This window comes from Scophthalmus maximus, chromosome 18 (genome assembly GCF_022379125.1).
Source record: "Scophthalmus maximus strain ysfricsl-2021 chromosome 18, ASM2237912v1, whole genome shotgun sequence".
Lineage (NCBI taxonomy): Eukaryota > Metazoa > Chordata > Actinopteri > Pleuronectiformes > Scophthalmidae > Scophthalmus > Scophthalmus maximus.
Genome location: NC_061532.1, coordinates 15,251,381 through 15,266,472, shown reverse-complemented (window position 1 = coordinate 15,266,472; position 15,092 = coordinate 15,251,381). Strand labels below are relative to the sequence as shown.

The 15,092-nt window shown below is 45.1% G+C and overlaps 1 protein-coding gene across 1 annotated transcript; it reads right to left on the bottom strand.

Annotated features, from left to right (window-relative positions):
* Nucleotides 1-3,497: 3,497 nt before the first annotated feature.
* Nucleotides 3,498-15,092, bottom strand: rab15 (RAB15, member RAS oncogene family). Its single transcript, XM_035618402.2, has 7 exons — nucleotides 14,654-15,092; nucleotides 7,868-7,928; nucleotides 7,214-7,274; nucleotides 6,608-6,685; nucleotides 5,906-5,995; nucleotides 5,356-5,421; nucleotides 3,498-5,209 (listed from the first exon to the last, which is right to left on the bottom strand). Exons 1-7 carry the CDS (start codon nucleotides 14,775-14,777, stop codon nucleotides 5,048-5,050), a joined length of 642 nt encoding a protein of 213 aa, XP_035474295.1. The 5' UTR covers nucleotides 14,778-15,092; the 3' UTR covers nucleotides 3,498-5,047.

Sequence of the window (15,092 nt, the reverse complement as noted above, 5' to 3'; positions counted from 1 at the left end):
TCGACCAGCAATTACAAAGCAACATCAGCATTACTTACTTTGGAGACATATTTCTGGCCACATAATGAATGTAACTTCAATATTCACTCTCGTGTTAGCTCCATCTTGTTGTTGCGTATGCAAAGGTTGAACAAAGGGGACAAATTGCTTCCCAAGTGCTCCACGTAAATCCCACAACATGTTCTGGATTTGTGCGCATTTGGTCTGAAAACACAACCTCGATGTAACCTGGAAAGAGACACTGTTTGTTAATGTTCGCATCAGCATACGCTGCGAACGCGACCGTTTAAAACCACACGTTTTAACCTCAGATGGTGGATAAGGCCAACGTGTGGGCAGACAGATGCCTACAGTGTTTACACAACCAGGACACGGAGCTGCAGCAGCATTCATTGGAATCGCTCTGTTTTGGTCTCCACCATCAGATCAAAAAATGTTGGCTTAACCTGCGAAATGCTTGGGGATGCTCGCCGTTTAAAACTTTTTGTCTACCGGAGCTTTTTTGATGCCTTCGAGAAAACCTGCTGGACGTGTTAGATTATAAATGGAGGAACATACCAGCTAAATCACGTATTCCCTCGATCTCTCCTCTCATCTCAAATTTTCCATCATCCCTTAACTACGCTCTCTTTTTCCTCTGAGTCCGAGCTCATGACAACAGCTCACTGTTTTGGGTGACATCGGAGCAGACTATACCCCTTCCCACTCAGCTTGTTGTTGCTGGGTTTTTTTTAGACATTGTTAAAGAGGATAGAGGAGGTAGGAAGTGGTTCTCGAGATCACAGGTAAAAAAAAAAGAAGACCCCAGCAACAACAACACACACATTGCAACCACAGGTGGCATGAGAAAAAGAAGGGAGGACAAAATGATTCAGTGTTAGATCTGTCTCCAGAAGAAACCGTCCACCTACACACACTGCTACATCTCAATGTGTGATTGGGAGTCTTTTTTTGTCCTCTGATTTTCTGGCTCTCCGTGACCATGAAGCCACAGCTCCCTTTGGAATAGAGGCTTTGAGGAAGATACTAGGAAGTGCAGAATGAGAGGGGGGGGGGGGGGGGGGGGGGGTTGTTGACGTCTGTGTCTGGCTTGGCGGGTTGCTACATCGGTTAATTAAAGTTGCCAGGCAGGTATTTCAGGATTAGGAGTGGGTGTGTGGAGACTATAGAGAGGTGGCCCTGACATGAAGTTGTCACCCCGCAGACTGCAGTCAAAACCTGCCTCCACTTCAAAAAAAACAAGGTCAAACTAGCCCCCAGGTCCTTTTGAGTTACGTGTATAATACATACCACTGACTGTATATAAAAATGGACTCGGTTGCCAGGCCTGGAAAATGCATTCTCTGGAACCAGCAGCAGAGGGCGACTCGCTGGTTGCAAACAAATGAGTCTGTTTCTTAAGAAGTCTACAAGACAATGACTCTTCTTCTCACTTGATTTCTAACGCCATTAAAAACATTTCCCTGAGGAGTTCATGGTCTCAATATCTTCAGTACAGCGTTGAAAAATGTGTGATAGGATCGATTTTTATCTTGGCCTTGCCTTATTAGGTATGCACTTCTCAGAAAATCTTTCAACGCTGTGTATGATTAAGTCATGCCGCTGGACATATGGCTGCTCTGCAACTTCTTCATTCTACATCCACATCAGTCTCAGCATAAAGTCTGATATTATATATTCTGCCGGCTGTGGGAAATATCAGCAATCTGGAGGCCGTGTTTTAAAAAACCTCTACGGTGTTAAGATCGAGGGGAATTCAGCTCCATCTCTTACGTGAACTCATGCTCACGGTGTTCTACACACCTGTCCTCGTCCGACATCGTCTTCTTCTTCGTTCTCTGTCCTTCCCACATTCCCACGCACACAGATACAGTTATATCACCCCGACTACCAAACATTCACGCACACACACACACACACACACACACACACACACACACACACACACACACACACACACACACACACACACACACACACACACACACACACACACACACACACACACACACACACGCCATATGTCTGAATGTCAAACATCTGCAAGACCTGGAGTAATGTGTTAGGGGCATTGTGTTGCAGACAATGATGATTGTGATGATGATGATGGCCTCTGCTCACAACAACAACAACAACAACAACACTGAATTCCCTCCTCGTGCACATACAGTACGTGTGTGTGTGTGTGTGTGTGTGTGCGTGGGTGTGCTATGTGTCAGCGTGCAGGCTGAATTGTTATTCCGTTCATGCGTCCGTGTGTCCGTGTGTCACTCAGCCTTGTGATAGATACTGAGCTGTCATATCTGTCAACCAGACAACAGTTCCGCATGCATATTCATCGTAATGCAAAATTCAGCCCGAAGAGCTTTAATGAGTTCGCAGCATTAACAGCTCAGATGAGGTGACGAACAAAAGCTTTGCAGCATTTTTTCCCTCCCCCTGTGATTCTTCAAGAGAAATCCCCACCACCGACTGCTAATGACAAATTGATATCCTTACATTTAAGTTCTGATGAATTAATTTGTAGAGCATTAAACAACAGGTTTTCAAGGTGTTTATGAATAACGTGGCCATAAGGCTCAGGTTATGTTTTTATGTAAGTGACCACCTGTTTGGAAATTAACCATATTTGTTGTAACTGATGGTTTTTTTTGTTTCCTGTTTCCAGATTTTGTACATAACACACAAAAATGACTCGTGCATTTCTCGCCATGACACCGTGTGCAAGTGCCCTTCACTCTCCACAGTGAGGACTGTGTGACTCTGAGGAGCAGGACCAGACGACGGGGTGAATCTGTCATCTAGTGGTCAAATTAAGAAGTGTGACAAAAAATTGTTTCAGGATTCAGAGTTGAATGAAGTCTGACGTAGCCTGTGCAAAAAAAAAGGGGTTTGTGATGACATCAAATTCACAGTTAAGTGCACAGAACATAAACTTGTTTACTTAATTGCATATTGATACTAATAGCATATCGTGCTATTTATTCATAAGGCTATGAAAAGTCCACAAGTGTGTTAACTTTCATGCGTTTTCTGTACTTCAATATTTAAATCCATTCCATATTTTTCAATCATCTCTCAAAACTCACTTTTACCGAATGGCATTTACATAATTGTTTTGAGCCTTTTCTTTATATGTTTATCCTTTTCTTTTAGCATTACTTTTACGTGCAATATCACTTATTTTCTTCAATTTTAAAGTCTTTTTTTTGTTGTATCTGATTTTAAATGCTGTATTGTGATAATTGCTGATTTGTTTCCTTGTTTTTATTTATTTTTTTGTGCTTCTTTGTGAAGCACTTTGTCACAGCTGTTATGAAAGGTGCTATGTAAAAAAATAAATAATCTTATAGTCAAGCTTTTACTGCAGATTTCAGTGATTACACCACACAAATGATCATATGTTGTCGTCTGTCATGTGTTGCCCCCTGTATCTCTCTCTCGTGATGGGTGATTCGTGGGCCTCGGCCTAAGCAAGAAGACGAGCTGGCACCGAGTCACATGTGCAATTATTTACTCATAAACATCTGACATCTTCTCTCCAGGAATAACATGTTGCATTTTACATGTTGCATGTAATATATCTCCACAAATACAATTAAAAGTAGTCTAAAAGAGAGGAGGGGAAAGAGTTCTTGAAAACGACACAGGTTCATTGTGCATCCAGCCTCATTCAGTACGACGCGCTGTCATTTCGCACGTCAACAGTTGTTTGGAGTTGCATTTAGTTGCCAAAGTAAAAGAAGAAAGGGCCAAAGTCTCCATCGGGCAACTCTGGCCAACTGCTATACTTGTATTACGGTCAGCTGATTATTAACTTCACTGAAGTTGCGATAAAAGAAAGGAAAGAAGAGTGAGTCGCATGCAAAACTCTCACTTGTCCCTTGTTTAATCTAAGAGGCGAAGAAAAAGAAATGGAAATCTCCACTGGACTGTACAAAACAGTGAGGACAGAATGACCAAGACATTATCATATTCACAGAGGGAATATTTCATACCATCTAGAATATATCACTGTGGACTCTTTTCTATACAGCCCTCTAATGAAAATACTTTAAATTAATCGTGTATCCTCATCTTTGTATCAATCTACAATGCTGTGGAAAAAACCTGGTATGTACAATGCAGCAATGGGCAGTTATCAAACCATCCAACGATAGGATTTTTCTGAGATATAACCAAAATAAAAAAAAATTAAAAACTCATATTTTGCTACAGGGAAATTGAAGAATTTTTGCTCACAAGGTTTTCCTTCCATCTCATCACCCTAAGGGGAACATCAGATGAAAAACATTACAAGCTGTAAAAACTTCCTGTGCGTGGAAATATCAGAGCAAAACCATAAAATGGCTGCATATATTAGGAATCATTTTTCGCTCCATAATTGCAAGTACACAACCAAAATCAGACACATGATGAGAAATGAAAACTTTGAGCCACTCTCTTCCGCAGGTAATGTAGCACCCTCTTGTGGAAATGTCCTACACCACATCTACTGCATTCAAGGGCTGGAGGAAGGCCCAATGTAACCGATCACACAGTTGATTCGCAAGGCATATCAAACACGGCGTTGTGAACAATTTTCAGGTCAGCGGCGGACAGTTCCAAGTCATTCCCTGTCCCCCCTACATCCGTGCTGCTGTGTAAAATCTGCAAAGAAGAGACAATCTACTTTTCAGTACCAGTATTATCATTTTTTTCTAACTGCACGTTAATTGCTGAATTTGCAGAGGGATTGTATTTGGTCACGTCACGGGCAACGTGAAGCGGGCGGAATCTAGTGCTGTGGACAATGAACGTTCTGAGCCACTGAGGGGAAAAAACCTTGGACCTTCGGCCGGTCAATTCACCACACACTTGGCACTTTGTGGAAAAAAATGTTTGCCCTTGAAACTGCTCGCAAATTGATTTCTTTTTTTTTCCTTTTTCTGTTGGCATTGCTCTGTGGAACCTACGTACTTCGTGGGCTGCGTTTATCTCGGCCTTGCTACAGAAAGGAGACACATTTTTCCAAGAGTGGTCCACAGTGTGTGGCCGCGCGGTCGCTCTAACACCAGCAGCCTTTGCGCTGGTCGTCCGCCGCGCCGTCACAGAGTCCCTCCTCCTCCTCCAGAGCGGTGAGATCCAGCTCGTCGTTACTGGACATCCGGAGAAGGTCCAGGTCCTTCTTGTTGGCCGCCAGCACCTGTTCCGACAATCTCGTGAAAGCCTTGGAGGGAAACGGAGGAGACGGAGACGGGGGATTAGCTCGCATCCGCATCCATCGCGTCATTTCCTCCCGTTATATAATCAAGCCCTGCATGCACTGTCTATCTAGTATGTGCGTGGACAGTGACTCTCTCTGGATCACCTCACCTCTGTTATATTATGGTTGGTGAAGGCACTTGTCTCGAAGAAGTCCATTCCATAGGCCTTGGCCAACTGCAAGACAGATGAACACAGACTTTTCTACTTTCCTGAAGGGAAAAATTTGAATGCTTTTCTATTTTTGGTCTTTCTGATTGAGGAGAGCACAGACAGCTGACGCACGCATGCCTGTCTGCTGGCTGGCGGTCGGATGGTGATGTGTTCAAGTGCAGCTTTTTAATGAAAATTGCGGGGCAACGGGAGGTGAAGCGGTGATTCACCATGTGTCTGCACCAGTAGTCTGAGGTCAGATTGGCGCATCGGAGCCTTTAGAGGTTGTTCATGGATTGGATACAAATGTCGGCCCGTAAAGTTGCAAACGTGACGAGATGAAGTGTTTGGTAAACTCACTGCACCAAGAACACACACCGGAGAGATTGTGCTGGACCTTTTCAAAGGTTTTGAAATAATTCAGAATTCATATACTAGGCGTTAAGTGATGTTAACCTCAGGCGAACCCAGGAACAGTGAAGTGCTCGCGTCGTCGCCATGTCCTCACCTTGACACCTTGCTCCGTGGCCACCTGCCGTTTGTCCACCTCGTCCGACTTGTTCCCCACGAGGATCTTCTGGACCCTGTCGGGAGCGTACTGCGGGGGTCCGTCGCGCGGATATATGAGGAAGGACATTTGCAGATAAGCAAAGGGGAATGGAAAAACAAAACGAAAGAGATGGGAATAAAGAGAGAGAGAGATTTTAAATGTCACAGGGGAAGAAAACACAGGGGCGACAGCGCTCAGGAAATGAGGGCTAGATCATAGATCAGTGGGAAGCGTGCCAAGATCGATAGTGTGTACATTCAGATAAACCCACGGAGGAAATGAGGCCCATAATTACTAAATTAATAGAATAAAATCAGGGGGGAAGCAGGGCAGACGAGACTGCTTGATGAAAACTCAGAGCCAGTAAAAGAAAAAAAAAAATGACTGCAAGGGGAAAAAATGTTCTCCGCCAATATTTATGACGACACGTTTCACAACATGATGACAGGTATTTGGAAAATGAAGCCTGAAGATAATAAACGTGGCGTGAATGTCAGGTCAAAACATTTGGTTTCTATCACATCTGTTCTTTGTCAACTTGGAGCCTCGGCACAGCAAAGTCGTCCTGTCAGTTTTGCCCTTTGTGCAACGCTTGTTGATTCTCCTACTGTCTGTGCCTGATTTATCTAATTCCTAAATCCCCGGATCTGCGTGACTCACCTCGTCCACGTCACTGGCCCATTTCATGATGTGCTGGAAGGATCGCTCACTCGTGATATCGTACACCAGGAAGATTCCCTGAACAGAGGTGAACAAAGATTGAAACAGATGAAAGCCAGTGTGTTTTGTTTTTTTTTGAAGCACTTGTGTTCTCGATTTCACGAGCTTTAAAAGAGAAGCGGAAAAGTACAATCAGTTCATTTGGAAACGTTGATATGATTACTGTCAATAGACCAGACCACAGACCAGCGTCTGCCTGCGAGGCATTGTACTGAGAAAACGTTTTTCTTCCGGTTTCTGGGAAATGGACAATTCAATTGTTAACCAGTTTAACCTCTTTAGGAGCCCAAAGCAAAAGAAAAAAATGAATGTACTGTACAGCTATGGCAGAGCGGCAGTGGTTGTGTGTGATGAGGTAAAGGGACATGTGCTCTTTTAATAGAGGAAACGGAGCGCTGAGCAAATGGTTTTGAACAATATTGATGATTTAAAGCTTATAGATATTTTTGATCACTTGAAAAGCATCTAAATGGTTCATCTGAAATACATTAGATTCCGTTAAGTGACAGAGCAAATAGTAAATAGAGGAGACTTCAGGTCAAATACCTGTGCTCGCCTGTAGTACTGCTTAGTGATGGTCTGGTACCTCTCCTGGCCCGCGGTGTCCCTGGATAGACGACAAACACACAACAGTAATGTGACGAGGTCGCAAGTCCGCACCCCAGTGCACCCACACTGGAAACTGACCAGGAACGTATACCTGCTCAACATCAGCACGTAGGCATTCACCTTAGAGAACCCTTCTGCTCATATCTGCCTCTTCATAACGCTGTAGATTCTGTAGACTCTATTTCCAGATGGAAAATTTGATAATGGAAGACAAATGTTTACCAGCCATTACAGCAGTGCCTGTATTGTTTTCCCTGTGTGTGTGTGTGTGTGTGTGTGTGTGTGTGTGTGTGTGTGTGTGTGTTCGTGCATATGTGTGTGATCATAACATAAACTTCCACAGAGGCAGTTGGCAGGTGTTTTTTTTCTTCGTATATCTGTCTGTCAGATATTGTCACCACAATAGATGGTAGATACAGTCACAAAAACTTTAAAGATGTGCTGTAGAAATTTCCCAGAAAAAAAATACAGAGGTCATGACCTCAAGGTGAGCTAATATGAATGAATATCCTCTCAGTCGGAACCGTTGAGTAAAGTCTAATAACACCGTGTCAATCTCATGTACAGGACAAGGACTTTCCAATATCTTACCATATCTGTGTCCGTACTTTGATACCATCTATAACCAGTGTCTTCATTTTGAAGTCGACGCCTGCAAGACGGAGAGAAGATACGGTAAGCAAATATTAAAATATTGGATTCACGGGGGGGGGGGGGGGGGGCTCTATGTATTTATTTGAAATTTGTGAGTGCAGCATTGTGAATATTCCCTGAGACGTGAGCACCTCCCACCCAATAAGTGTCCCAAATCAATACCAGCTTGTCTCCCACAGACAAAGGTTCACCAGTATCTGCTTCAGCTTTGTAACATCATAGGGATCATTAACACAAAGAGAATCACATCATCCCTGTATAATCAACCTCTTAGAGGACGGGGCTAATGATCCAGTGAGGGGGGGTCCTCCTCGTTCAGCCCTTTGCATCGATCACACATGGCAGGTGAAACGAGGGAGGAGGAGGAGGAGGAGGAGGGCCAGGCCACATAGGAACAGACCAGAGAGGAGCTGCTGCGAGGAGGAAGGGGTTAAGCGAGGCAGTCGCTAATGCTTCAGCGATCTCCGATCTATTTCAGACGACTCGGTGTGACACTGTTCATGGACAGAAAATAACAGACAGGGCCAATTTGTTTTTCCTTTTTTCTACAGAGACTCAGTACTGATATGAATGTTCTCGAGGAGAAGTCGCTGAGAGTTGACATTTTGTGCCTGATGTTGAGTTGTAGTTGTTGTTGTTGTTGTATCGATCACGTCCCCCAGAAATGTATTTCCTCAGACCCCCGGGCAGTTAAGGTCTCTGTTCAGGACATTCAGGATGTTCAGAACTTTTTAATTATAATGTTCGGTGCATGTTGTTTCCTACGTAATGGTACAAATGTTTTTTTTCTTCCTTTCCTTTATTTCCAGGTGGGTGATTCTATACAAATCTCTTATTTATTTAGTCCGATTTCAAGATATTTGTTTTTCTATGCCTAGAATAGAACAGCAACAATTTAAATCCAATTAGTTATATGACAAAAAAGGGTAAAAATACTCAGATTTGAGCAGTTTAAATGTGGATATATTCTGATTTCTTTGCTCCTCTATGTGACAGTTAACTGAATATCTTTGGTATGTGGACAAAACAAAACATCATCTTGGGGTTTGAGAAACATGATCAACAATTTTCACCATTTTATGACATTTTATGAACCAAACAACTAACACTAAATATAATCCAAAGATTATTTTTATATCGATAATGAAAAACATGGTAAGTTGCAGCCCTATGGTCTACAGGGCCTCATCATCCTCGACGGTGCGACTGCACACAATACAACTAACGCTTCTGACAACACTAACAATTCTTTCTTTTCTTGATGGGACGTAAAATCAAAAATGCCTCAATAATAGAATCTGATTCTTCACACTCAACTCTACTCCATTGGGGTTTTTTTTGTGTCTTATCTCTTTCCTCCGTGGTTGCCTCCTCCTCACCCTAATGCATTCCGGTCAATAACAAAAGCAAAGCCACAAGATTCTATAGACCACACTAATCTGCGGGAAATCAATTAACAGTTCATCCCAATTAAGCTGATGCTCAGCAGCAGCAGTCAGGTTTCACAGGCAGCTTCGCGCCGGGAGAAAGAGCCACCGCGTCAAATCGATGCAAATGACCGGAAGAGATTTTTTAATTGCTGCGTTTCTGCAGAAGGTCAAAATTCAAAAAAATATTGACATATGGTAAGAGCTGACAGACGCACCATAGCCGGCCCGGGCTGATTTTTTAAGATTATTTTGTGTGTGTTTGCTGAGAACAAGCCGGAGTCGAGGCGAAGACTCCACAGAGTCTTTGGCTCGCCGACTCGACAGCGCGAGGCCTCGTTCAAGTCGTGCGGCGACCTTTGCCTGTCGTCGCCGGGGACCGTTCAGACCAAGACCCAGTGAAAGGTCAGCGGAGCAATCAGCGGCTCGCCTTGCCCGAGGCTTGAGGAGGAAGAGTCCGTCTCCCCGCGTCATTGTCCAGCCGTCTGTAGCACTGCGTTCAGCGCCCGTCTGAATTCATCCACAGACAAAAGTAGATATGAAAAGATGAATCGAGGGGACCGCAGGCGGCAAGTCGTTATAGAACAAACGTCAACGGGAAGTCGCTTAAACTGTTCTATTTGGAAGGAAGGAGAAACTGAACAAAGCCTCCGCCCACGCGGTCTGCTTCCAAGCCGTCAAATGAATTCCACGGGCGTCCGTCCGATTGCTTTGCGCTGTTTCGTAGCGGACTGAGCACAAATGAGAACATTCCATAGAAACGGGTTGAGCAATTGAGGCCCGAATAAATGAAAACCCCTCCGACACGACGCGGCTGGAACTCCGGGACGACGGTTCCACGAAACATCCTTCTTTGTTGGAGGCTGGAAAGAGCATGTAAACCTTTTCAAGTAATATCCCAGAGTAACATGATGAACCTGAATAGGAGCATGATGTGTCTCCTTTAATACAGAGTGGACTACCCGGGTGAACTGAATTAAACACATTTAACCTGTGTGTTTTCTGTAAAGCAAACCTCATACTTCACTCCGATGAGGCCTTTGCTTTTGTCCAGTTTTATTCAAATTCAGCTGTTAAACCTTTTATAAGAATTCTGTCCCGAAGGACGGCTTGAAAAAAGCGCTGCCCCCCCTCCTCCCCTCGGGGAGACCGGTGACAGTGGGGATATAAGCACAATACGAGCGACAGCGGTCAATTCAACGCGGCAGCGGTTCACACTCGGCGGCGTGACAGCCGTGTCAAACCCTAATTGGGAACACGCCCCAGAAATTGACCCTGGCTAATTACCAGGAGGACCGCGTTCGACTGCGCGAGACGGATCAGGGCGGGCGACGCGTTGCCTGCTGCCGACATAACACTCGTGAATCAGCATGCTGATAACAATCGGTTTCCATTGAGGGTGACGTCAAGAGGCGATGGTTTATCTGTTCCCTGTTGTCCACCACAAGTATAGGAGTAGTTGTTTTACTTGTTATATTAGAAAATAATATTGGACCATATCTATTTTTCAGATTTATTTTGGTGTTGGCCTCAAATGTGCAGATTTGGTCCGACTGCGGCTTGCACCTTATGGTTTAAAAGGCATGTGGAAAGACGTGTGTAATAGCCATGCACTGTTGCTCCGCACCACCGACAAACTTGTTCCTTGATTCGTGACCCACGCTAACACCACCGTCTTATTGAAATATTGGAAAGACGCTGCGGAACGGCGACAGGAAGCGGGCAGAGAGGGACGAGCGACAGACGGACAGATGCTGTGGTTTGGGACATGTAAGCCTGTGAGCCTTTGCAGGTGTTTAAGATTCACGCCTTCAATGCTCCAAGGAATCCAGGGAAAAGTCAAGACTGCGACAGAAATCATGCCCTTTGTCGGTAACCTGTCGACAACAGGACGGCCGTCTTTGGGGGCCGATGCCAGGCCCCTTCAGACCAATGAGTTCCCCAGGCCTGCTGCTTATTGAGCTATGGCATGGAGCTCATACTTTACAGATATGCCGACAGCCGGCTGCTCTGAAGGGTCCGCTGACTGCCGAGGTAACGGCCAAGAAGATTAAACTCAGCGGTGTGACCGAGTACCGATGCTAAATCAGTGTGCTCTCGACGGCCCTGATGACAATCTCACGAGGAACACGGTGACCTGCCTGAATAAAATATGAGCGCCGATGAGCACGGGTGCAATACTAGAGTTAGTCGATTTTCAATCTTTTTTAAGGTTTTATTTTACGCTGAGCTGTAACCAAGGGGATGAAGTCATATCCTTTGTCCAACCTATTGGCAGCTGTTTTATTTACTTTTGTCCTATCATCATAAGAATCGTGTTCATTGTCATCTAATCAAAGAAAGACACTTTGACTTTGGATTGAATATACAGTTCTCTGGATTCGACTCTCTGTCGTGCGATATAGAAATCCAGACATGTCTTTCAACTTCTCCATTATTATCGCGCACGACCACGAGGCTAAAATATACTTTCCTCCCGACGTGACGATACTGTCGTGCGCGTGAAGAATCTACCCCGAGCTCAGTCCCGTCCAGCACCTTTAGGATTAATCGACGCACAACGTCGTGAGTCGGGCCTCATCGCCAAACCATCAGTAAAGTTCCTGTGACTGAACGGGAGCGAGATCCCTGCGGCCGAGAACCTCATGGAAAGTTTCCCTAGAGGGCTGGAGGCTGCTACCCATCGTTACTGCCCGTGCTTTTGGAATATGCTGCGCGAAAATCAAGTCTTTTTTGGGGGTGTCCACACACACTGTGTCAGCCTCTATTCACCCCCACACAGTCCAGTGGGAGCTCCCAGTGTTTGATCTATTATCCTGGTTATTCAGGACGCGCTAATAAAGACACTCATCAGCTTCTTGGCATCCAAACCTTCATGTAAAAACTTTGAACAAACAACCCTCCGTGGTCACAGGAACGGAGCGCGCCCCCCCCCCCGTGGCGAGGGGGACGCGGTGGGAGGGAAATTTATCTCCCTCCGTCACCGCGGAGGTTGGAAAATGATTCATTGATCCATCGCAGGACCAACTTTGCCGGGCTTGTTTAGTCTGAGGAGGGGTTTGAATCATTGCAGGGCCGCGAAAAAGACCCCCCAGCACGGCGTGTGGACGCGGTCTGCTGCCCTCGACTATTCAGTCAGGGATAAATAAATGTACTGTATTTTTATACTTTGTTTTTTACGGGACTGCAACCTTAAACCCTTACACTTTACACTCTGTGCCCTCTGTACATACATTACACAATTTGATCTGTATTTTCATAGTCTGCGGGCGCACAACTTCAAATAGCATACTGCAGTTTCCATAAGAGTGCGAGCATCATCAGTGGGTGGAGCAGGCGAAAACAACAACAACAACAACAACAAAAAAGGCTGTTGTTGAGGTTCGGCGTGGTGAGGCTTCACGCTGTGACTGTTTGCAGGAGCCCACTGAGCACTCGGAACCCACATAAGCTTTGATTTGACTATCAAAGCGTCCATGTAAGCACGTCGATGGTCGATAATAAAGGATCAATAAATTATGTTCAACTTAAAAATTGATGGAGCGATGGGTTTTTTCCGTCGTCTTTTCCTTTCAGAGCTTCGCTTGTGGTTGTACTATCTGAACCAGTTTCATGATTCATTGTGGGGCGGCACTGTGGTGCAGTGGTTTGACCTCACAGGTTCTGGGGTTTCGAACCTCACAGCCGATATGCCCCCCATGGGCGTGTTGGTTTTTTTCTGGCTACTCCGGCTTCCTCCCACAGGCCAAGCACATGCAGCTTAGGTTAATTGGAGACTATATTAACAGAAGGTGTGAATTTCTCTATTTGTCATGTACAACAACTCTCGCCTGGGATTGGCTCCTGCACCACCCACGACTCTCAAGGATAAGCCTTATAGATAATGGATGGATGGATGATTCATAATCTTGGCCTTATTTGGACAACATATACTTTTGCTTCCTCCTCGAGCCAGGGAGGGATGCCTTAAATCTGTCTTCTCTTTGTAATTAGCGCAAACAATGTCAGGAAGCAGCCTGGCGCAGTCAGACTAATACCCGAATGCGTATTCTGGCAGAGCAAATGAAATGAGCTCCCAGAATTCATCTGGGTTTCAGGCTAGTCAGAGAGTAGATGCAGCCTCAAAAAAAGTAAGCGTCCTATAGGACGATATGTCTATTAGGTGAACACACACACACACACAAACACACACACACACACACACACACACACACACACACACACACACACACACACACACACACACACAGACTCTTGGGAAAGACAGAGCAGGTGCTACACAAGATTAGACACCACTGCAGCATGTAAGGGGAAAGAAGAAGAAAAAACACTGCTTACTGTACATCCTCATTTCCCTTACCACAAAGTGAAGCATGGGGATGTGACTGTCACGGTGCACACACATAGAGCAGCCTTTAACTGTACGAGCTGGGAAGCTGCAGCTTTGCTGATTCTACTATTTTTTTAAGGGATGTGGCAAAATCCAAAGTGACGCAATGAATACTTCATTCTGCATGTGAAGAGGCAGCTGAATGTGTCAAAATCATAATAATTTGTATTTTAAATTTATTTGTGTAGATATTGTATATATATTTAAATTTTTAATGTGTGCTGTGTGAAACGTGCTGCTGCTACACCGGAATTTCCCAGCTTGGGATGAATAAAGTATCTATCTATCTATCTATCTATAAAAATTCCCCAGAAAAAAATCTAATTTTCTCTGATGTTTCCTGTAGCAACCTGAGCCCTTTTGTCCCAAAATGAGATTTCGTATAGAAATCTGTGACCTGTTCTAAGGATGATACCTCAGATGCCATCTAAACAAAAATGAAGCAATAAGGAAATGGCAATAATTAAAAAATGAGTCTCTTTGAGCAGGAACCCCTCAGGGATACCCAGGGTCGTCCAGACTCCAGTTGGCCAGGTAAGATGACAGCAAAACGAACCCTTACAGTGAGTGGAAGTCAGTGCCAAGTGCTGATAGTTATATCAAACTCATCTGGATGGCTGGGCTCCCTCAGCCAATGGGATCACTTGGGGTTCGACAGTGGACGCTCTCTCTCATCCACGTGAAGTCAGTCCCCTGATCAAATCACAGCCTCCTTCAAACTCCACCATCAAGTCTTATGTATGATGTACATTGAAAGATCCAGGGGCCACACAACAGAGGAGAGGGGTGCCCATACGCATGATGACATCCATTGGAAACGAATGGGAGGGGGGGGGGGGGGGTGTCTCAGCTCACACACGAACACCAGTGCACAACACAATTGAGAGAAATGAACTCCAGTCTTACCGATGGTGGAGATGTGAGACGGGTGGAACTCGTTGTCCGTGAATCTGCACAGCAAGCATGTTTTCCCGACCCCCGAATCCCCGAGGAGCAGGAGTCGGAAGAGGACATCGTACTGTTTAGCCATGGTGCGGTGGATGTTGAATTTTAAATTTTTTAAAAATAGCCCCAGTCAGCTAACTCAGCGATGCATGACCGATCCCAGCCCGCCTGCATCCCATGTCTGCTCGGCTGTGCCCCACGAGGCTCTGGCGTGGCGTCTTTGTGTTCACTGGGGTCGGTGGGTTACAAGTCAGGGATGCTCCGGGTTCCCAGGCAGCCGCCAGCTTCCAGTGGGTGCGGCGGACCGGTGTCAAGCCAATGAGGAGCGAGCACTTCCGGTGGTGCTTTCCAACATAAAAGCTCTATTGCCGTCTGAGAAAAGGAATTTCTTTGACAGACA